General features: G+C 41.3%; 1 protein-coding gene across 2 annotated transcripts; it reads right to left on the bottom strand.

Annotated features, from left to right (window-relative positions):
• Window positions 1-253: 253 nt before the first annotated feature.
• On the bottom strand, window positions 254-23691 carry rassf8b (Ras association domain family member 8b). 2 transcript variants are annotated; one of them, XM_085386813.1, is made up of 9 exons: window positions 23383-23691; window positions 9059-9215; window positions 5473-5823; window positions 5155-5360; window positions 4803-5006; window positions 4572-4646; window positions 3501-3623; window positions 2701-2827; window positions 254-2196 (listed from the first exon to the last, which is right to left on the bottom strand). In XM_085386813.1, the coding sequence occupies exons 2-9, from the start codon at window positions 9168-9170 to the stop codon at window positions 2081-2083; spliced, it is 1314 nt and encodes a 437-aa protein (XP_085242939.1). In that variant the 5' UTR covers window positions 9171-9215; window positions 23383-23691; the 3' UTR covers window positions 254-2080. The 2 variants fall into 2 exon arrangements, with proteins under 2 accessions (XP_085242939.1, XP_085242940.1); XM_085386814.1 differs by lacking the exon at window positions 23383-23691 and adding an exon at window positions 15988-16103.
• Window positions 23692-24809: the final 1118 nt, after the last annotated feature.

The raw sequence follows: 24809 nt of genomic DNA on the forward strand, positions 1-24809 counted from the left end.
ATTTGTTGTCGCCCAAATTAAATCAGCTCGAAAAACAGAGGGAACGTGCTTCTTCTGAAGACAGGATTCAAAGCATTAAACTGCGAGTGATATTCTCGGCTCTGAAACTTTAGTTATATTTGCCCACACACTTTTGCAATAAGCACCCGCAAGTTGCAAGTGGGAAATTTTGGCTCCCATCTTTGGTCTGGGGGACAAAAAACACACACACACACCAAAAAAAACCAAAAACAAAAACAAAAAAAAACAGGGCCAATATTGATTTTTTATTTAACATCTGCAATTTTTTGCAGTTTTCTGAGCCCATACTGAGGATCCACAAGCAGTTTGGGTTTCTCCAATTCAGCTGGCAAAGGTTCATACTAACATCTTCTATCTCAGACTTCTAATACTGTCTTTTGTGATATAAATGTCGTCTTTCTGCGTGAAAGAGCTGACCGTAAAATATAAAATATGTATGGTGTGCAGCGCAGCCACCATTTGAATGAAGCTGGTATTTTTATTAAGCACAAGCTGCACATACACAAAAAAATACATTCATTTAACCATCTGTTGTGTGACACTAACTTTGGTTCATAGAAGACATCTTAAGTTTGTTAGAAATCATAGGATGGTGTGTTGATATGTGTGCGTGTGTGTTCCTGAACACAGTACACAGTGAAACATATCAAACACTCTCACCTTAACACAATTAAAGCTAAAGTGCAGAGGCTTTGTTACAACAACAACAACAACAACAGGCATACAGTAAGTGACTCCTAAACACGCACTAATCAGATGACTTAAAGAGCCTTTCGCCTACCTGAATAAAATATGTTTTGCTGCCACCTGGTGGTCACAGTGATAAATTATTTGAGCCTGGATTTACACCCAAGTGTGGAACTTTGTTTGCACCGCCGTTTTTTTGTTTGTTTTTTAAATTCTTTTGTTTTTTGCACAAGTCATCTGTAAGGAAAAAAAAAATCTGGTTCTTATCTCAAAACTGTAACATGCTTAAACTTCTTAGAAAATAACTGAGATAAAAAGCTGAAATTCTGACTTACAGATGACAAAAAAACCCTTTTTTCAGTCGCAGAAACAAGCTTCCATACTAAAGACATTTTCATTATGAGAAAAACAACAGATGCATGCCTACTGCACAACACATAATACTTAAATTGGACCACATTACAGCCACCATGTTCTACTTAAAATATCACTTCATTGGCCTCTTTAGTCGCCCTCTTTTAACTCTGACATACATTTTATGAGAAATGTTTTCAATCGCCGTCTAAACATACACACGAAGAAAACTCACTAGTTAATTAAAACAAAAAGAAAAGTTCAAACTCTTTTAGAAAAAAAAGACTAACCCCACATGGAGTTGTACTGACATCAGTTACCGTGACAAGGAGTCACCTGAATTGGAGCATTTTATCAAATTCACACTGCGCACAGTACTCAGTAGCTACCTTGAGTTCTGTTTCAATATTACATTTACTAACATCTAGTTTTAAGGCAATCAGATATGGCTATGCTTATAGCACAGGAGTCACTGTTTGTGCATGCTCATGCATCTGTCTCTTTTTTTGGATGGAGACGAGTACGCGTGTCAAACTACTGCACTGTGAAATTCTCTCATGATTTACTGCACGTGTTATAGTTTTTTTGCCGGGAATCGCTTGACTAATAAATGATTGTGTATTCAGAGTGTGTCCGGAAGTGCTAAAAAACCCCAAACAAACAAAAATAAAAACACAGTAGCTGGTATGTAGAGAAAAATGGTGCTGTTGCACTTATCCTTACTCACTCATGGGAGCTCAGACTGTGCATTAAACGGCAGATGATGACATCAGTTTAAGTTTAAGTTCAATTCTAGTGAAGAGGAGGCAGTGCAGTTTTCTTGTCACACTCTTTTTTTTTTTTTTTTTTTGGCAAAAACCCTCCATATTGAAGTGCCACTCTGACACTCTGTTGCCTTGTAAGAAAAACATCTATTTGTGGAGTCATTTCTTTGCTTTTCTGTGTGTGGAAATAGTTTCAGTAGCATAAAGCTGCCTTGCTGCCGCCACAAAAGAATATGCCTCCTGGACATTTAGGGTCAAACGTAGATGCCTTCAGGGTTGAGGGTGGACGAGACGGCGCTCTGAAGGGCACGAAGGTCACTGGGTAAGAGACGGGAGGAGCCGAGTCGTTTCAGGGAACCGCACTCCGTCTCTGCAGCACACAAAAAAAGAGATGGTCATTTAGCTGTGAGGGGTATGAACATCACTGATATATGATTCTGATCTGACATCCCACAAGTGATTAAGTATCAAATGAGAAAAAAAACAAACTATGTTACAGCAACCCAGAAAGAGGAAGATGCAAGGAAAGAAGACGACGATGCTAAGGAGCAGCCAAAATAAATAAAGAAGACAAAGAGAATGGAGAAAGTTTTTTTATGTAAAAAATGATGTGATTAAAATAAAAACAGAGGATTTTTCTTTGGCTTTATATTGAGAATTCCATTGCTGGTCCATGTAATGGGGCAGTCCTGCCTCACGTAGTCTAACAGGTCATTCTCAGTATGACCATAAGGTGGCACTGTGTCCATACACATCTAAAAGCAATACAGTATGTAGAATGCCTCAGCTGCAATCAGCATTTACAGTAAACTAAATGCTTTCAAGAAGGTGGTGATCTTGTAGAGTTTCTGTCAGTGTGTACGTGTATTTATACCGCTGCTGATGTCTTCTGATGGTTCAGCCGGCAGCACAGTGACCTTGGTACCAGTCTGCTGAATGAACTGCTGTAGGTTGACCTGTCGAAGCTCTTTTGTCAGCTGCTCCAGCTCCTGCTCTTTCTCCTATAAAGGAAAAAAAACACCAGGATAATAAAATGAACTGTATGCCTAGTCTGATAAAAGTACTGCACATGAACAAATCCACAGCTTACCAAAGCTTTCGAGTGCAGGAAGTTACTCTAATGGAGGTGAATTTATTAGGTCAAAATGAAAAAAAGATTGATGTTCTGCTCAGGATCTCTCCAGAGTCATAGTGTAGTTGAGCCAGCCAAAGAAAAGTATCAGCTCACAGATGATTACACAACTGCAGGCAGGGGATTGCGTACTTATTCAGGCCCCTCTCTAATCAGGCAAAGAATGCTGCTAATTCCCTCCCTCCCATTCCCTTCTCGTTACCTCACGCTTCCCACATCTTACTGGACTTCACCCTACTTCATACTAGGATGCATGCAGGCAAAGATCCATCGCACATTGCTGCGAGCCAGAGATAAGGCTTTGCTTCACTGCCCACAACTTAATGAGCTTAGATTTCTATGGTTCCACCTGTGTGCTGAGGACTAAATTTTTAAACCAGCGTCAGCGGAGCCAAAGTTTTCCGACTTCTTAATAAGATTTTTTAAAACACTTTCTTGAAATCTGAATTCTTCAGCCTCTTCCAAAGTTAATGGGAACACAATATTTTAAGCAAAATGCCAGGATGGGCCTCTAAAATAAACAACTAAACAGTTGAGCTGACCTGTAATCTCTTGCCTGACTGGCTGAGCGAGCGTTCCAATGCCCTGCAGCTGTTCTCCAGCCGTGCTGTTTGTTGGCTCTGCATTTCCAACTCTGCCCTCACTTTCTCCAGCTGGGCTTGTACCTGAAAGCCAGAGTGGAAGGGAAGTCAGGAAGCCAGCGCTCATCGCAATTTTCCAGGAGAAATATGCAAAAGAAACTCAACCATGTAGGAAGACTTTTTCATGCTTTGACATGTTTTGAACTTGAATAAAAAGTTTTTTTAGCTCTGCAAAACTATTCATCCAAGTTTAGAACACATGTGTCGGTTTAACAAAACATTTTTCTCAACACAACTTTATTTAAATAGCATCAAAACACAGCAGCAGTTGCCTCAATGTGCTTTATATTGTAAGGTAAAGACAATAATACAGGACAAAGATATGGTGTGGAAGAAAGACCGATTAATAAAAACTAATGACTAAATGCAAAGTGGTGTATTAAAACATAGTAAGTGACAAAGGTGACCGAAGAAGAAACGCTCAGTGCATCATGGGAATCCCCCAGCAGGCTAGACTAACTGCACCATAAGTAAGAGAGGATTCAGGGTCACCTGATCCAACCCTATATGCTTTATCAAAAAGTTTCAGAGTAACATTTGAGAGTGAAGTGCTCTGTTGGAGTGATACGGTACTATCAGGTCATTAAGATAAGATAGGGCCTGATTATTCAAGACCTGTATGTGAGGAGCAGGGTTTTAAATTCGATTCTGGATTTAACTGGGAGCCAGTAAAGGGGAGCCAATATAGGAGAAATATGCTCTCTCTTTCTAGTCCCCGCGTCAGTACTCTTGCTGAAGCATTTTTCGATCAGCTGAAGACTTTTCAGAGAGTTTTTAAGACATCCTGATAATAAAATAATCCAGCCTAGAAGTAATAAATGCATGAACTAGTTTTGAAGGAAATATCCTGGTAAAAAACCACAGCATGAGTCCTCACAGTGTTACTGGAGGCCAGGGTAATGCCATCCACAGTAAGTATCTGTTTATGAGATCGGTAGAATGTCCCAAATGTTAATTTTTCAATGACTGCACCTCTTCCTCATTGACCCTTTGTTTCAGCTCAGCCTCCTGCTGCAGTCGCTCCTGCTCCACACCTGCCTCCATGCTCTGGAAAGTAAATAAAAATCTCATTTTTCCCAGCTTCCTTCTTCAGTTAAAGCAGCGTGTTTGTGTTTTACTGACATTTATAGATAAGAGGTTTAACTCGTAAAACCATCAAAACAGGATCTGGTGAAATCAGGCAGCTCGTGATGCTAAGTTCACCTGTATGCGAGCTAGATACTCCGAAAGCTTGGCTTCACAGTCGCGTACGCGGCCCTGCAGCTCGGCTAGCTGTTGCCGCAGCTGCCACTCGCTCTCCTGCTCTATCTGCAACTCGTTCTGCCAGAATTCCTCCTCCTCCATCTCGGCGTCATTCCTCCTCACCTGCTGCTCTAAAAGCAGCAGCTCTTCCTCCAGGTTTCCTTCCTGTAAGGCATGGGATTAAAATATGATGTAGGGATGTAAAAATAAAGATATTGGAAGACATGAAAGTTTAGGGTGCAGACGATCTGAAGATCAGCACATATGCAAAGTTTCTCTCAGTGACTGCACTGGCAGCTGTGGTTTTACTCACATCGCTGGCCTCGCCTGTGGCCTCCTCCCAGTCTCGCAGCTCAGCCTCGCAGCCCAGCAGGCGGCTTTCCAGGGCCTGGAGTTTGTTTCTCTGCAGCTGCACCAGTCGGCTCAGCTCTCTGGCCGGACTCCCAGGTACAGATGCTATTCCACCTCCTCCAACTCTGCTGAGGTTTAAACTCACACCGCGCTGCTGGAACTGTTTGACTAGATGCACAGACAAAAAGGGAAGACTAAGATTAAAAGAAGGAAACTGAACCATTGAAGCTAGCAAAGAAATGACTGGTAAGATCATGGCTAATATTTCAGCTATACACACCATCAGTATCTCTGCTTTTTCCAAATATTTCCCGCAGACCCTTGGTGCTTCCTGTGAAGGTCAAAGATTTGCGTTTGGGTTCCTTTCGTTTGAGCGACCTGTCTGTCCCCGATGGACGGAGCTTGGCCAGAGGTGGAAGGCTCTGGCGGTATAGACCTCGTTCTGGGACACGAGCCAGCCCTTCAGAGGTTGGCCGCTCGCTGACAGACGGGCCGGTCCGCTGGAGGATGAGCTGCACGTCACTGGCATACTGGCCCCACTTGTTCAGGGACACTACAGGGTTTTCATTTGGAGCCAGGTGGCGCTCTGTCTCCCGCCATTTCTCGATCAAAGTGTATCTGCCCGTCCGTCCTGGGACAAAACAAGAAGTAGTTGAAAGGTCCTGACATTTTATGACAGCTTTTCACAATCAGTGGAAGGGAATCCTACACGAAGGGTTTGTTTTTCTGGGCTCTTTTCATTGCAATGGACGGGGTTCTGCTGGAAGAAGGAGATGTGATGTTAATTTACCCCTCCTTCCCTTGATGTTCAACAGGTTTCAGTTGAAACAACCTTTATATGGTGCAAGCATTTAAAAAGTTTTCAATTTGTGGGTGAAAATTAAGTTTTACTTGCAAAGTATGTATAATGCATAATACTGGAAGTTTGCCCCACTCTTCTTTAATTTGAGTCAGTTCTGTCAGAGGCTGGGTGTGTGACCCAGTGCTTTCAGTTGGTTTTGATCACTTTTGTTATATTTTGAAGATCATGTGGCGTTTTGGATTATTATTAATTGGCTGTGAATTGTAGTCTGTTTCACCCTGGCCTTCTGTTCTAGTTGTTATGTATTTCCTGTCTGCGTGTTTCATGTTGTCAAGTCTGTGTTGTCTACGTCTCACCATGTTTCCTGTTTTATTTTGAAAGTCTTGTGTTTCTTTGTTCGATGCATTTAGTTTAAATCTTCTCCTGTGACGTCGTTATTTTCATTTGTGTCAGCTGTTTCCATATGTGTTTCCGCTTCCCCTGATCACCTCCTGTGTGTATTTAGTCTGTGCGTTTCACTCAGTCGTGGTTAGGTAGACTGTTTACCCTCCCACCATGTCAGTTCCTCGTCCGGCATGAGTCAGCTCAGGTCGTGTTCATGCCTCATGTTCTTGCTTCTTCATAGTTTTCTGCACGTTCCTGCTCTGAATCATATTTATGTTAGTTATGACAGTTTTGTCATAGTTATCATTTTTCAGTTTTCCCAGTGTAGGTTTTAGTTTACGCCCTTTATTCTTTATCCATGTTCAACCAGCCTGTAATAAACTGCTCGCTTTTTGTTTAAAACTTCAGTTCCTCTCTTCAGTGTCTGCTTTTGGGTCTTCTTCCTCTCTTCTCATGGTCTGACAGTGCAAACCACGACAAGTTCAATGATGTTTGCAGGCATTTGTTTATGCACCGCTCTCTTAAGGTTGTGCTACAGCATTTCAGTCACCTTGAGATCTGGACTTTGACAGGCTTTGATTCTTTTCTTTTTCAGTCATTCTGTTTTAAATTAGCAACAGATTTTGCCGCAGATTTGCTGCTACGCTCAATATCATTGTCCTGAGGTATGACCCAGCCCAAGCTTTAGCTGTTGAATAGATGTCCTCACATTTCTCTAGAGTATTTTGATATACAGATGAGTTCACGCTCGAGTTGGTGATCTCATACACTTGATATGAGGTGTTTGGGTTTTCTCCAAACATGGAGCTGTGTATTATGGCCAAATATCTCCATTTTAGTCTCATCTGTCTAAGGGACAGAAGTTAAAAGTTACAGAAGTGGTTTTCTCTCGGCAGCCCTCCCAAACAAGCCTAGTTTGTTCTGTAACTTTCTAATTGTGCTGTCATGAATATTTCACATGCTAACCAAGGCCTGTGGAGTCTGAGATGTAGCTCTTAGGTTCTCGCAGCCTCTCTAAAAAAAATTGCATGGTCTGACCTTGGGGTGAATATCCTGGGATGTCCACTCCTGAGAACATTAGCATTATCCAAACGCATACCTTTATGCTCAGACCATCAAATTGCCAAATCTTATGCTTTTAAATAAGTGCTCACACTTGCGATTAATCCGTTAATCAAGTGAATTTGATTAGTAGCACCTGGCTACTACTTGCTTAACTCTTGTGGAACCAATACAACTTTTCCACAAGACTATAAGAAAGTTTGGTACAAACTTTCTTTTTGACATGACCACACTAGCTGTGATGTCCCCAAACTAACTTGTTTAAAGATGATAAAAAAAGAAATAAAATGTTGTCTAGTCTTTCTGGAAATGTAAGTGAACATCAGTTTTCATGTTGACAATTTCTTTTCTGAAGTAAAAACAATCACAGTGTTAACACATTCAAATCTGGGTTCACATTACTTTAGAGGGAAAACTATTCACTTAAATTCCACAGTGAGTGATAAAGAGAGTCATTTATCTGTGCTCTCTTTAAATCTTTTACCAGATCACAGTTTTGCCTTTGTCCGTGTCATCCCTCAGCTTTAAACATTTGCTGAGTAACATCAACAAGGGCTGAGAATGATTCAGCTCACAGATATCCATTAAACACCCTTCTGTATCTGGTTGTGCACCCTGAGATGTTTCAAAAATCACATTGCATGCTGTCAGAGTAAACACCCCGTGGAACCTGTGAAAAAAATCAATCCAGCCTTGTTAAAATGATCAAAATAAAGTTCAATGTGTTTTTGCAAAAAACGACAGACGAAACAATGACAAAAGGCTTTTTCACAGCTCTCCCACAGGCTGCACCACTGGCAGATATAAAGGACTTTACCACGGTGTCTAATGCAGTGGGAAAATTCAAGTCAACAAACAGCGTTTGTGTTAGCCAAAGAACGGGGTTCAGTGGTTCAGGGCCTTTTGTGTGTGTCTCCTGTATTTGTATCTGTACACATAAAGATAAGAGAAAACACTGCCAACTGCACAGCCAACCCCCTTCTTCCACAGTAAGGGTCCTTATAAAAAGAGCTGCATTCATCACTACAGCCATTCAGACTTCAAAGCAGCTTGGCCAGGACAAAAGGCACAGCGAGCACAAAGGACCGTGCCATAACTCTTCCTCTGCTGTCACTGTGAAAGACCCCCACATTTTAACTCTAACCACTGGGGCTACTGAAAAATCAAATATTGAATGTGTTCCTCTAAAAAATGTGTACACATGACTAAATGTCATGATGCCAGTCTTAAATTCACAAATGCAAACGAAGAGGCTGAGCCTGAACTTATTTCTATCAACTGTCAACAAAGGAAAGACTGCAGTATGACTCATCGTGTTTCACAGAGTCCCGTTATGGTGAAAATCTATTTGTGCCCTCTAGTCACTTTTCATTTTCAAGCCACTTATTTCCTCAAGTGTCTGCATGTATGTGGCCTGCCAAATACTGGATGCAACCCACATAACAGAACATCCCAGAATTGATTTATGCAGGACAAAATATAATTTGCACTGCTTTTCCTGGACTTAAGCAGTAAGCAATATTATTTTACTTTCTAGAGACACAGGAAGTAACATAATGTTTCTAAGCATTTGCTACCTGTGAACAGGTTATGTTGTAGTGAGTAATTTGTAGCTTACCAATGGCTTGTGCCAAAGCGATGACCACTTCCTGGCATGTGGTGAACTCCGTGACCCCGCACACAATGCGCTGCACTCCGTCCACCCACACTTTTAGCTCCATGGCCTTCATTCCTCCACACCACAGGGAGCCGCTAGAGATTCTTTATTTTGCATCCTGGAGAGCGAAAAAATAAAAAGTTCGGTAAAATAAATCATGTTTAACTGTTAAGCATCACTTAACCACTATTCACTCCTACACAAGACCCTTAAAGGTTCGATTATAAATATTTTTAGTGGTGGATCCAACCTGATATTACACGCAAAGTGTGTAATAGACAAACTTTGCTTCTCTTAGGTGTGAAATGGACGTGCATGCTTAAGTTGCAGTATATAAGCCAACACTACTGACCAAGGAAAGTATGAAGTACATTCCAGGCTCTTTCTATGCCAGGTAAGATGACGTTTCTTTAAAAGTTTGACTGTTTTAATGTTTCCTTTAAATAAATAAGTGTATGTGTGTGTGTGTAGGACTATTGTACAGCTTCACCTTATTAACTAGAGATAGTTTATCTGAATTTCAGGAGCAGGACCACACCCCAAACACTCCTCTTCCAGTTATACGTCTATAAATAACTACTTGTGCCACACACACACACACACACACACACACACACACACACACACACACACACACACACACACACACGTTCTGTTGACTCTTCTATGGAGGCATAAGTGGTCAAGAGATCGAATTATACTTATACAGACAAGCCAACCTTTTTCACACGATCAACTAAGATGGAAGCAAATCCCATCTTTGGCTTCAGCTAATGTGGCTAATTTAAAAACCTTTCACTTCTTTTCATTCCACTTTTCAAAATGCCTTTTCTGCTTCCACAATCTGTTGTCACTGCTAATCAGTGTTGGGACTAACGCGTTATTAAGTAACGCGTTACAGTAACTACGTTATTATTGTGGTAACGAGCACAGTAACTAGTTATTATGCCAAAACCAGGAACGCGTTACTCGTTACTGGGATTTAAATAGGCTCGTTATTCGTTACTTCGTGTGGTGGCTATCGCGGAGCTTCCACAGATTCAATAACATTAGCAAGTGGTGGAGGCCAGCAGGTGGATGAAGGAAAAGGGAGGCAAGAGGAGAGACCCGAAGCGGCCGCTGGTCCGAGAGTGTCAGGTGAACTGAACTTCAGGTAAGAAGTTATGACCTGCAGTCCATCTGGGTCAGATATGAACCAAGTTTAGGTGGAGTTTATTTTCATTGTGCTGACTTTTTCGTACTGCGTGCTAGCTAGCATGACGGAGTTTCTATACAGCTGGGTGGGTGCTATGTTACTGATGTTGAACTTTATTTTGTTCATAAGGTTAATTATTAGAGTTGCCAACCGTCCCGTAAAAAACGGAATCATCTCGTATTCAGAGAAAATATTACGTGTTTCGTATTGAGGTGAAAAGGAACAGTTTGTCCCGGACTTCAGCTACAATGAAAAAGACACAAAGCTGGAGTTACTCTGTGTCTTTGCTGCACAGCTGCCTCTTCTTCTCTCATCCTCTTACCCTCCCTCTCCTGTTTCTACTTCAATCATGAAACTGATCAATGATCAGCTGATCGGCTTTTCTCTCTTGTTTATTTATTGCCCACTTTGCGCCAGAAAGAGGAAACCAGCGGATGTCGCGGTAAACAACATTAGCACTTTTAAGCTTGATCAGCTGTTGTTAGAATTTATTTAATATTAATTTCTAGTATCAGCTTATGTTTGCTGGAGCCACAGCTGCAAAAAAGCTGCTGGTCATGATATCGGTTTGGTTATGTGGTGAGAGGGAAACATGAAGATGAAACCAGGAGATGTCCTTACTGAATCATCAGAGCTGTGATGGAGAAACAGGTTTACCTTTTAGGTGACATGAATGAGTTGAAGGGAAGTTATGAACTGTTTCTGAGAGACAAATAACACCAGGATCCTTTTCCAAGTAGCTGACAGCTGGTAACTGTGCAGGGGCGGGTCTAGCAAAGTGTTGCCAGGGGTCCATGTAGGGCATTAACAGGGAAAGGGGGGCACAAGGAAATACTTTCTTATTCTCATTTAAAATGTCTCACTTTTAAAAAAATAATTATCTGAGTCTTACAACAAACGATTGATAGATTGATAGATATATACCATCAGAACAGTGTACATCACTGTCACAACAGTGTTTATTTTCATTCAAAGTCTTTATGATTTTTCCTGTAATGGTGGGCCGGTCTCTAGTCAAAATGCCCGGGACGATTTTTTTGTCCCAGTCCAGCTCTGAATGCAGCTCATCTGCAGTCTGGTGTTACCTACATCTTCCTATTCAGAAGGCAGAATTTCCGAGTTCTGAGTACAATCGAAAGCACCACGACTGCAGTTTTTGTGTTGGATGTAAAAAGCAGGCTAGGATAGAATCAGGCGTGGGATTTCTCCCGTGGAAATGTGCACATTATTTTTTCCTTTCTATTGGTAGGTGGCACAGTGCACTTGTGGCAAGTAAGCAAGCTAGAAGACTGGCAAACTTGCTGGGTATCCAGTTATGGAAGCAACACATTAACAAGAGAATTCTGAGTTAAACCAAACTTACTTTCCCTAGTAACTAGTTACTCTGAAAGTAACGACTAACTTGAAGTAACTGAGTTACTTTTGATAGAAGTAACTAGTAATGTAACTAAGTTACTAATTTAAAGTAACTTACCCAACACTGCTGCTAATTATGTATGAATAAATCCATTCTGTTACTGGGAGTATGTCTGTGAAGGTTCTCAGTCATCCAGGTCATCATAGTCTAAGGAGCTTGGGAAGAAAAGCGTCTGGTCTTCTTTTCAAGCAACTTAAAGAAGTCCAGATGCTTTTCTTTCCAAGCTCCTTAGACTGTTACTGGGAGGCTTTCTGTGGGGATCTGACAGGCCTGGAAGAGCCTGGAAGAGGCCTTCCCCAAACTGCAGCTTCTGGTCTAAAGCTACAACTTAATTTAAGGGCTAAAAATCTAACATAAAAAAAACCCCTGTAATAACTCAAGGCCTCTTATGAGTTATCTGCACCAGTCAGCTACCCATATTAAGAATTTGGAAATTCAGACACCAAAAGCCAATTTTCTACAGCTGGGATAACTCAGACATGGACCCATGTAGGTGCACTATCCAAACCTTAGGCTATTCTTCGTATACATGGGCCAGACTGTCACAGATGTTCCAGCAAATTGAGCAGTAACTGCACTGAATTGGGATGGGAAAGTGACCAACACATCTTCAGCTGTGCAGAACGCAGCACTTGACCAGACCGTAAGTGAATGTCCTGCCATGCCAACAAAAAGGATTCATGCCCTAAAAATGGAAAATCTCAACAGCTAGTTTTGACTTGTCACAAATACCTGAAACACTGGAGCATAGATAAGTTGTTGGGTTGTCAGGGCTTGGAGAAATATTACAGACTACACACAGAAACAGCGATGCCCTCCTCAGTCACTTCAGCATCCCTGAGGCGTACACCAAATGTGAGTTATACAGCAGCGCTGTGAGAAACAACACCATGCTGCAATTGTAAATGATGCACAGGCTGCAGGTATTCAGACATACACAAGGCAGTAGCAAAAGTCTTCTGCTTGATATTCATATTAGGCTGGAAAAAGTACAGCTTGAAATATGCAGATGCCACCAGAGTGACAGTTATGACACAGGTGTGCAACCCACACTGCACGGTGCCAGCCACTCACACCAAATGGAGTGTCAAGCACGAGATGGAAGCTTAAAAAGCCACCCTTTGAAGCACAGCTCCCATCACAGAAATCTACAAGTTGAACAGTGTGGGGTTTTTTAATAATAAACATCAGCTCAGAATTCTGAGCCGCTAATGATGGAGTAGCATGTGATTTCTTTCCTTTTAAATACAGAACACGTAGCATCCAGACGTCTTTGGAAACAAAAAAACAAAAAAGTATTTCTGCTTTCAGTTGTGCAATGATGCTCTTGAAGTGCATCATTGAATGATACATTGTCTCCACACATAAGGATAATTATATATAACCTGTTATGCAGAGATGGATGTAGCCATACAGATGTGTAAGAGAGCCAGAGCCAGAGATTTCTGGCTCTCTTCCACAGCATGTCTCTCATCCTGTCTTCCTTCTCTCACCCCAACCGGTCACAGCAGATGGCTGCCCCTCCCTGAGCCTGGTTCAGGGAGGGGGTTCAAGGGAGTTTTTTCTTTCCACTGTCGCCAAAGTGCTTGCTCAAAGGGGGTCATATGATTGTTGGGTTTTTCTCTGAATGTATTATTGTAGGGTCTACCCTACAATATAAAGTGCCTCGAGGCGACTGTTGTTATGATTTGGCGCTATATAAATAAACTTGAATTGAATTGAATGTGTAAAACCCCCCAAAAAACTACACTCTTAAAGGCAAGTTCCCGAGATCTGCAACATGCATTTGGTTGAGTTTACAGAGGTTGCACACTGAGTGAGAAGTGGGGTCATTTTCTCAAACTCCTGTACAGTTTGACTTCTTTTTTTCTTACCTCCTGCTGACAGAAATAATGCAGTTTTCAGGCACTTCTGCATTGGCTTCACTTTTCAAAACCTTCAGGCTTTGTCTGTTTTTTATATAATGTCTATAATTTTAACGGTCTCTCAGGTTATTGATTGACAGAGCCGGCGAATAACTTCAGTTAAATGGCTCTACCAGCTGAATATAATGGAGCGCATAGCAGCTAAAGAGATCTCCCAACATTCATTACATGTACTCTATCAGGTGAACACAACAGTGATTCAGAAGTGGTGCTAATTCTGGAGCTGCACCACCTTTGAGCATTTAACAAATGTGACTAACATTTCTTCTGCAGCAGGTAGATTCAGGTGGAACAACATGATATTATGACCAAATTATCCAGTCAACTTAATCACCCTTGTTTTAGTTAAGTGTTTCCTAAATGGGTTAAGGGCCACTAAAGAGCTAAAACCTGATGCTCCCAACAACAACACACAACACTAGTTCTCTGTAAGAGATTTCATGTAACGCTGCTGGTGAAATGTTGTACCATCAAATGCCTGTGGTAATGTAATTGTGTTGTGATCGAACTCTTCCGATATATTTTTCATTTCCTGGTGTTCAGTGCAGAAAAGCTTACAGGCACACAGAATGAGAGTCATTTCAAACTGCTGACACAAGCGCCTCAGCAGCGAGGCAGTCATTATGGCCCTTGCAAGCCTGAGCAACAGAGCAGTGAAAGAGCAGGTGGCTAATACTCAGTCTTGCAACCATACTGGGCAGCATTGCTCCCTGTCTCCTGACTGGGCCATCAGCTCAGCTCTGATCCTTGACTTGCCTATCGCTTGAGGCGATAACAATTTAAGCACCTTGCATCTTCGTCACAGCTGGAATGGGAATCCCATCTCTCCTCCAATTTAACTACTGCCCCCCCCCCCTGGAGGCCTTTTTCTACAGAGACCGCATTATGCTGCACACTCCTCTGCGCTGAAGGCATCTGTTATGGGCAAGGTGTGCATTTGGAGTGAAACTGGGCGATTTGTTAAACGAGACAGTATGCATTCGAATTGAGATAGATCCAGCAAATGAGATTATTCTCAAAGGAGCTCAGCGGCTTGGGGAATAGAAAGGAGACAATAAGAAAACAAAGAGGCACAGTGAAGGTGAAAGAGTAGGGGTGCAGATGAATAAACAAAACCAAGCAGGATAAAATTAAAAGGAAAAAGGTTGGATCGTTTGAAGAAGGAGTGCAAACCCTTTTGAGATGAATACCTTGCGTTCTCCTGAACAGGTCAACTGTTCTGAACTGGATTGACTGCAAAGAGTGTGCTGCACCATTAACCTACTTGTGTTTGCTTTGGTCACCTGGAGATTAAAACAGTCGTAAGACGCCGACTTGTCTGCAAACACTCAGCATTTACTCTCCGAGATATAGTAAAACTTGAAAAAGTGTGATGCAAAGCAAAAATAGTTTGGAATGGATAATATGGCCTTAACTCTACTGAAAATTTGTGGACTACACTTAAAATGCAGCTCCATCCCAGGAAACCAACCAACTTAAATGAATTCTACTAATTCTGCCAAGAAGAGTTGTCAAATATCCGATCAGAATTATACCAGAAGCTTGTTGATTGCTACAAAAAGCATCTGGTTGAGGTTCAACATGTTGATGGACATTTAACCAGATATGACTGGGGATGTATGTACATATTTGAACCTGCATTGATTACAGAAAATGAAAAATAAACTTGTGCACCCAATTATTGTTTTTAAAGTCATTAAAGATGCATGCTGCACAATTAATTCACTGTGGAAAAACATTAAAAAAATTTGAATTTAGACATTTGATCACACCTGTATCTTTAATACAAGGTTTAAGACAGAAGCCAGGTGAGGCTGAAATGTTGTCACTGAATTTTTATTATGATGAGTAACATCCACTGAAGTTTAACCCACATATGTGGTAATCTTTCGCACACTTTTATGATACTCTGCTCACACTAATGTGCATACTCACACTTTCTATGAGCACTTCTATGTGAGACATTTGGATTTCATTTACTCCACTGTGATGCATTTATTATAAATATATCAAAACAGAGCAGGGGGTTAACGTTGAGACGGTCGACTTTCTCGTGAGGCTTTACTTTGCAATGCTCATATTGAAAGTGAAGGAGTTATTTTGGGGCAGTTAACACTTGATAAATGTATTTTTATGTAAATGTAAAGATGGGAAATGTTGACATAAAACTGGCACAGCAGTGAGTGGTTGCAGCACCTTTTCAGCACTGCAACATGTTTTCCACTAAACTAGCAGTTATGTTCAATTAGAAGACGATTTGCATAAACACTTTAAGGCCACATGTGCAGACAGAGTTGTGAAAAATATCAAATAAGATATCAAACAGCCTAAAAAATATTAGATTCAAACTGACCTCGCTAACATGGTTCCTGGGTTTTTTTTCCTTTTGATGAATTTTCATTCCTTTACTCATAGAGCTCTTACGGTTCCCTTGACACAAACAGCATATGCTGATAGATGTTTGCTTTTATCAGGAGCGACACACAGGACCACAGGAGCAGGCGGCTGTGCAGAAGCAGATGTTCAGATCATTTTTAGTCAAAACTTTATGCCCTATAGTTTTGATCCAAAAACAATCAAATTGCAACAACTTAGATGCTCCAAGTAGGTCAAACTCATTTTACATGCATACTTTTTGATCTTAAGTGGGACAGACCAGTGAAGCATGAAAAATGTGTCCAACTTGTGACGGTGGACACTTTCCACCCAAATCACATGCAAAAAACTTTATTTTACTGTTTCTACATTTTGCACAGGCTCACAGTGCTGGATATTTTTCCACATGGACAGTTAATAAAGAATCAATCAGGGAACCAATAAAGAATTAAACCGTATGACCAGAATCAATAATAGCATTGGTGTCAGTATACTCTCATTAGTCTCTATCCTAAATCACCATCATTCAGTTCTGAGCTGAACTTAACAGGTTATTGAAGGTCTAAACTGGAAACCTGAAGGTCAGAACAACAAACTGTCGACAGAGTCAATAACTAATTGAATTCTCTGCTCAACTGCTCCAACAACATGGCCTGTGAAGCCCGTCACCTTGTGCAAAGTAGCTTTGATTTTCTTTTCCTCCTTGCTGATAAGTTCCACCAATTCCTCCAGAGACTTACCTCAGCCACACCGATCACTTTCTCTCTCTCGCTCTCTCCTTTTTTACAGCTATTGCTATTACTGCTCTGAATTTGCATCATGCAATTTCCCTTTCCTCCCTGGTTATGACTTTAATCTAAATCACATTTACTTTGATGATCCCGCTGCCAGCGTGTGAATTAATAAATCATACAGGCGGGTATAAACTAATTAGTATGCGGCGACACTGGTTTCTATTTTGATTCGGCTTCATTGTAAATGTATACTTCCATATTTAGATGTGTTCAGTGAGCCACAAGTCCGCACAGTCATAGTTTCTAGAAAAGGAAGTGCAGGTGCAGGATATTCTTCTTGTGTTAGTCATTTAAAAAAAGACTCAGTGATTCACATTCCAACTTTATGCAGTAATCCATACACAAAAATCCCTCCCACCACTCCAAACCACCACTAAGTACACACAGATTTGACAGGAAATCTCTTTGACGTCACAATTTTTGTCACACACACACACACACACACACACACACACACACACACACACACACACACACACACACACACACACACACACACACAACAGGGCATAACAACAGCCTGGACCAGAGCAGGTTTTGAAATCAGATAAATAAAACCTCAGATGAACTCCAGATGTGACATTACACTGTGTCATTGTTTAACACAAACTAAGCTAAAATGCAGTAGCAGTGTGTGAAACAGTAAGTACACTCTTACCGTTTCAATAGGAATTAAAAGGATAAGTAACAGCCAGGAGTTGGTAATCAAATGTGCTTGATTAAGGAGTCATCAACAAGTATGAGCACCTCTATCAAAGCAGGAGTTTTGGCAGTTTACAGGCCTGGAGCATTCAGGTGTGCGTTAACACAAAGCCAAGGAGGAAAGGCATCAGCTGTGATCTCTCAGAAGTGATTGTTGCTCAGTCTGGGAAAGGTTATAAGGCCATTTCCCCCCAAAATTAAGTCCATCATTCCACAGTGAGAAAGATTATTCACAAGCAGAAAATATTCAAGACAACTGCCTATCTTTCCCAGAATTGATATCCCACCAAATCACCCCTAACGGTGAAGGCTAAGAGCTACATCTCAGATTCCTCAGTTAACATGTTAAATGTTTACGTTCATGACAGTCAAAATTAGAAAAAGGACTCAACACGGATGACTTGTTTGGAAGAGAAAGACTCTTCTCTCTAAAAAGAACATGGTAGCATGGCTTAGGTTTACAAAGTGGCATCTAAACAAACCACAAGACTTCTGGAACAATATCCTGTAGACCAGCGGTCCCCAACCTTTTTTGCGCCACTGACCGGTTTATGTCCAACAATATTTTCACGGACTGGCCTTTAAGGTGTCGTGGATAAATACAACAAAATAAAACCAGTATCGGTACCAAAAAGAAAAAGAAGATTTATTCATAACACACGGGAAAAGACCTAGGGAAAGAGAGTTAACGATAAAAAAAAATTATGCTAAAAACCGATCAGAACCATGAAAACCATAAATTTCACACCCGGTACCAAACGACTCACAGACCGGTACCGGTCCATGGCCCGGGGGTTGGGGACCGCTGCTATATACAGAAGAGATGTCCACGTTTGGAGAACGAGACACTAACAACTCATACCCACGGTCAAGCATGGTGGATGATGGCTGATAATTTGGGTGTGTTTTGCAGCCACAGGACCTGGGCACCTTGCAGTCATTGAGTTGACCATGAATGCCAAAGTATTCAAGGGTCTAATGTGAGGCCATCTGGGCGACAGCACAGCAACAAATCTACAACAGCATAGCTAAGAAGGAATCAAGGTGTTGCAATGCCCAGATCTGAGCCTTATTGAAATGGACCTTAAGAGATTCGTGCATTAGTCACTGTTGTAAAGAAGAGTGGAGCAAAATTCCTCCACAATGATGTGAGCGACTGATAAAGTGAATCAGAAAACAATTACTTCAAGTTAGTGCTAAACCTGCTTCCACAAGCTACTGAATGACGGTGTGCACTTAGTTCTTCCACACACTCGTCATGCATTTATTCCATTCATCCATCTTCTTCCGCTTATCCGGGGCTGGGGTCGTGGGGGCAGAGCCTAAGCACAGAAGCCCAGACCTCCATCTTCTCAGCCACCTCCTCCAGCTTGTCCGGGGGAACATGAAGGCATTCCCAGTCCAGCCAAGAGATATAATCTCTCCAGCATGTCCTGGGTTTGCATTTATTTATTTATTTGTAATGATGTCCCAGTATGTAAAACCTTTGAACTGAAAAACTGTGTCTGTATACTGTTAGAGTTGTGGCTGATCACATTCTACTGTTGGCTCAGAGAAATCCAAAATATGGTTTCTTTCTTTTTTTTATGCATTCTTGGCAAATTGATTTAGCATTTAACTACCATGGAATTTATTTATTTGACCTGTTTTATGACTAAACACTGAAATAACTGTGCTTTTATTTAGATCTATTTCTGATGCTACATATAATATGCTTTCTACTTGAGTTTCTAATGGGTTTTTTTTTTATCTTAAACAGTTGTATTACTGGAGCTTGCTGTGTTTGCATTCATGTATATTTTCCTTCAACGAGCAGAAAAACACGTTGCATAAGAGACAGAATAAACAAATATAAACAACACAATGATCCGAAGGGAGATCGAACCACGAAGACAGAACATGCTCGATATAGGAGATGTTACACTCATGCGAGTCATAATCTCAGGAAATGCTTGAAAAGATTGAAAACGACTGATGTGGGAAGGAAAGGCTGCAGCTATCAGTACAAATCCTTGCTGTCAGACAACTTCTGCCACAGCCATTTGGTTTCAGACATGAAAAATATTGTGTTGTCTGGGCTGTGAACCGTTGAGCTAAACTTAGTTATGACTCCAGTCTAACTCCCCTGAAGTTTCATTCTCAGGATGCCAGAGGAAGGCAGAGTTAGGGAGGGGACGCAGCGCGAGAAGTCCAGGCTTCTTATTTATATTTCCTCAAACATGGATAGCAGCTCATGAGAGGGATCAGCACAAAAATGAAGCTAAAAGCTCCTTTAATAAGCCGTGGATGAGCATTGAAGGAACAGACTGAGAAATGTTAACTAAAAGCTTTTCATTTCACACCGACTTAAAGGTGGAATTTAAATCCAATATACAAACCTAATAGTTAATCTCCAAAAGTTGATTCTGTTTATCTGGACGTAGCGTTTTGTGGGAGAAACGTTTCGTCACTCATCCAAGTGACTTCTTCAGTCTCGATAATAGTTAATAGTTAATAGTTCATTTCCTGCCTTGGTCAGCTCTCTGCCATCTCAGCCTCTTGCTAAATTACAGTTTAATAGACTCAATGCCAATCTTGTTGCTGTGTGTACCCTCAAACATCTGATTAAACAGACACATTTGCTTTGAAAAATCAAAACTCGATCATTTTTTTTTTTTTAAAAACACGACTGTCAGTCAAAAATCTAATTACTAATGGAGACATGGCACTCAGTAGATGAGACTTATAGCAGTTCAAAAAACAGACGATGCCAATTTTTTTATACGCAACAAGAAGGTTGTGGAAGCTGGAGGGGATCCACTGAAAAACAACAAGTGGCGCACAAACAAAAGAGCACGCTGTAATGTGCATGCGTGAGTCCACATGGCCAGCAGCATGACTGGATGCAAACAATCCCTCACCATGGTGACGCAGCTCAGGCTTTGTCCCGACCTTACACAGCTGACCGGAGTGATTGGAGAGTACGGTCTGGGAAAGTAGACCACACAATCGGCAACAATTAAGAAGCAGTCCGTGCTTTCCTGTCACTTCCTCTTTGTTTCCTTTGAATGTGGGCTGCGAGAAAACATGAAGGTGTGCTCTGCAGTGGGGGTTCTTGTTGGAGATGTAGTGGAGTTTTGCTGGAACATCTCAGAGTTGGCCTTATGGTGGATATTGTCTAGTTTTAGCTGGAGCGGTCATGCCAAACAGATAAACTCTATCCTCTATGTTAAGAGGTCAATGGCCTGCATACAATTTAAAAACTTACTCCTAATAAAAATGTCCAGGCTCTATGAGCTTGCTAAAAATCACTGGATAAAAGAAATCTTCTGCTGAGAGTTTTTACTTCACAATTGTGTAAGCTGCCTAAAATGATCCACAATGACTCCCAAACTAGTTGTGAGACTACAATAGTAGCTCACAGACACATAGCTTTAGCTCAGATTTTAGCTGTGTTAGTTAGCTCATTCAAAGCTCAACGTCAGAAGGTTACTAATGTTCAGATGATCAACCCTCTGGCACCTAAAACTTCCCTACTAATATCTTGCCACAGTTGTAAAGACTAAAGCCTGCAGCCGTCATACAGTGACCCACATTTGCATCCAATTTAGCAATTTAGAATGAACAATTAAGCTAATGTGCATGTCTTTGGATTGTTGGAGAAAACCCACGCAATCACGGGTAGAACATGCAAACTTCATGCAAGAAATGTACCAGCCAACCATATTCAAACCCAAGATCTTCTCGCTTTGAACAACAGGAAGGCTAAAATGCTAACGTCAGCAGGTAATCCAAATATAAACCCTAAATGAAATTACATTTCGACCTCTGTGCTCACACAAGATGTCACTGTTCTTGATGGAACATCCTGGAGGTTCACAGGCCCTTCAATACAGCAATAAACTCATGACTCTGCTTTTAAGTTGGCACACAGCCTTCATATTATACACCAATTTCCCACTCCCCCTGCCTGTTTCTCTTTACTTATATACTAATATAATGTAATGCTTTTAAGAGTCCATGAGAACACAGCGGTCCTCCTAAAACTGATAATGCATATTGCAATCTATAAATGAAACCTCCACCTTCTAGCCTCCTGTGCAGCTTAATGCTGCACAGGAGGCTTGATGTGGAGATTACCTCCACATCAATTTTGTCAGCTGAAGACAGTGAGATGGCTGCATATTCAGCAAAAGCTTGCATAAGCTGAGTGAAAAGCTTGAGAACAGCTTTGCAATCAGATACTATCAATCATCTATTGTGTCATAAACAGTGTAAGAGTTCCCTGTTATTAAGCAAGCAGTGGTATTCACACGAATGCAACATGCAGTCCTTTGTGGGTAACAATTTAAAGGCAGCTGCAGGTTTTTGTCACAACTGCTGGTGTCATGGGTAACAAAGCAGTGTACTCACATTCACACTTCAGCTGTATCACTGGATGTTATTATTTTTTACTGTTACAGGAAAAAAAAAATCACTATGTTGAAGCAGAGTGACCAAAGTGCCCTCTTGCAGTTTCAAAAGTTAAAACTAATCAGCTTGCTGAAGACAATAAGCCTTTAACCCGGTAAGACCTGCAGCTTAACTGACCGCAAGGTGCTGGGAGGGGGAGTCTGCTGAAAGATAAACTGGACTGGATTTACACTGCAAAGTCTGTTACGAGTCTTCCCACTTGGGTAGCATGGTTCTGACATCTCAGGCAAATGCAGACACAGTGTGAATGAATATTAATAATGCAAAAATATTGGTGCTTAGCTGGCATGGGAACTTGTGTGAACGGGGAGATTTTTTTTGGTCAGGATCTCTTTGTCTTATGATGGTAAACTGAATCCATGGACAAAATTGTAGCTTTTAAGTAGATGTGGGCAGATTGATCCAAATATTGAAAGTATCCATACCAATGCTGGTATTGGTATTGGATCTATACTGTTTACATTGCAGGTCTTCAAAAAAGAAAAGAAAAAACTGTTTCAAAATACATGAAAAGCTGAAAGGTGTGTTTTGCTAACTAAGTATAGTGGAAAGTAAAAGTCACAGTCATTTAGTAATCATTAAAATGTATTCATTTTGTAAACTGATGATGATTGATCTTATAAATCACGAACCACTACTCTTCCCTATAAGCTGCCTTTATAGGCTAAAAGTATTGTATCAGTATAAATACTCTGTATCTGATCATACCAAAAGTTGCAATATGGCACTACTTTTTAGAAATAATGACAGGAATTTTTAAAAATAATAATAATTACTGACACACTGAAAAAGGCTCAAGATTCACTGATAATGAAGATATCTGTAACAGTTTCTCAAAAGGTTTAACCGTTACCAATATATCAGGAAACAACAGTTTAGTAGCAGAGTATACTTCTCAGAGCAAAGTATTCCTACTACAAACAGTTTACCCTTGCGTCCGCCACACGTGTGCTTCAAGGACTTCTTCCTGTGTGCTGTAGCTGCATGACTCAGTTGAAGGAACTTGATTAAAAAACCACTGCTGAGTGCGCGCTTACAGCCCAACTCTATAAATTGCATTGCAGGGCTCAGCAGACAGATCCCACTCACGCACTGACCACTAACTCACTTCCTGGATGGCTCATGGATCTGGTATTTTGTGTCAGGAACACTGACCGAGGATGTGGGTTAGATTTCTTTGAAAGGGAGGACGAGAAGGGCGTGAATAAATCTGTCAAATAAAGTTACGCAACTGCAGTTGATCGGTCATTTTAGTCTCTCTTCTGCGTTTGTCCTCCTCACAGGCTTTAACACAAAACTGCCAACAGTGAACTTATTAGCCCATAACAGTCTACAAGCTTGTCTAAAGGACAGCAGCTTTTAAATGTTGGCGTGACTGACGCATTCACTGCGTTCAATCCAGTGCAACAAACACGACAACATACCTCTTTCCAGCCGCAGCTCACTGTGTCTTAGACGATTAAGAACTCTCTTGTTCTGTAGCCACCGAATATCTCTCTGGGATAAAATCCAGTACTTTCTTCGTCATGGTATGCGGGCCACTTGAGGGAGATCCCTGTTTATTCTGTGCCGATCGGCGCCTGCATCACAGTTAACGGTGTGCGCGCATCCCCGCCTCTTCTAGAAACCGAGTGGATGTAAACACGAGTCCGTCCAGTCATCGGACATCCTACAAGGGGGCTTGTAGGCTTGCTATCAGTGAAGGAGACCTCACGTGTAAATCACGATCGGAACAGAACTAGGACACCGCAAGGCATGACGGACCGGTTAAAGCTGCACCGCACTGGCGACGCAAATGGACCGAGACCCGCGCAGTTACACGGAGGGTTCTGATGGAAATAACAGGCTTTGCACGTGTTTATAGTGCTGAACAAACCCTTAGCGTTACACATCTGCAGCATATGTTTACATGAAGCCCCGTATTTGCATGACAGCAGCTTGTAAAGCCCAAAACAGACTAAAAATGCCTTAATCAAAATAAAAAGTGGAGTGACTTTACCTTCTACAATGCCATTTAGTAAAGAAAAAATAAATAATAACATAAAATGACACTGAAATATATTTGACAATACACTGAAGAGCAACATGTGCTAGTACAACTATGTAGTTTTAATCCTTGGTCCCCTCCAGCAGTACTTGAAGCCTTAAAACAGTCTGCTTTTAATGCCTGCGTGCCTGCCTGTGATAAAAAAAAAAAAAAACTGATTGTCTTACATTGAAATGTAATGTAGGCTTTCCTGCAGAGCAGAGATCAAGATCGAGAACCAGGTTTTAGTGCACTTATTAAATTAAATTCTATTGGACAAGCACAAGGTACAGTTTTTTGTGTAGGTTTGGTTAATGTATGCCTATAATAATAATGGATACTTTATTGATCCCCATGGGGAAATTACTTGTTTTTCTCTGCATTTGACCCATTCACTCAGTGAAGCAGTGGGCAGCCCACTAAGCAGGCGCCCGGGGAGCAGTGTGTAGGGACGGTACCTTGCTCAGGGGTACCTCAGGGTAGCCGTTAAGTGGATTCGAACCGCCGACCTTCCGATCATGGGGCGACCACTTTACCTACTGAGCTATCCCTGCCCCTACATACATATTGACCTTGAACACTGACCTTGATATACCAGGTGCACTGCTCCTGCTTTAGTTGGAACAATTTTCAGAGGCTCAAATGTTCAAGATTAAAAACCACTAAACCAGTACGGCTGTTATGTTTAGCTCCCCATGCAAGTCTTGCCTTTGCTTATCTTTGACGTATAATTGATCTCCACCGTGCCAAAACAACAACCTGCATGTCATCTCAGGGAAGAAGCTGGAGTCACAGCAAGACTAGTAAGTAAGGTGTGTGAAGGTC

The sequence above is a fragment of the Rhamphochromis longiceps genome, linkage group LG17, assembly GCF_057381845.1.
Source record: "Rhamphochromis longiceps isolate RC_006_pf linkage group LG17, R_longiceps_female_GT1.1, whole genome shotgun sequence".
Classification (NCBI taxonomy): domain Eukaryota; kingdom Metazoa; phylum Chordata; class Actinopteri; order Cichliformes; family Cichlidae; genus Rhamphochromis; species Rhamphochromis longiceps.

Excerpts from the sequence above, each read along its gene's own strand:
- rassf8b (XM_085386813.1), bottom strand. The coding sequence starts at position 9,170 with ATGAAGGCCATGGAGCTAAAAGTGTGGGTGGACGGAGTGCAGCGCATT. Across the intron at positions 5,007-5,154 it reads CCACAGGCGAGGCCAGCGAT|GAAGGAAACCTGGAGGAAGA; the intron begins GTGAGTAAAACC and ends CATGCCTTACAG. Across the intron at positions 2,828-3,500 it reads AGTCAGGCAAGAGATTACAG|GAGAAAGAGCAGGAGCTGGA; the intron begins GTCAGCTCAACT and ends TTTCCTTTATAG.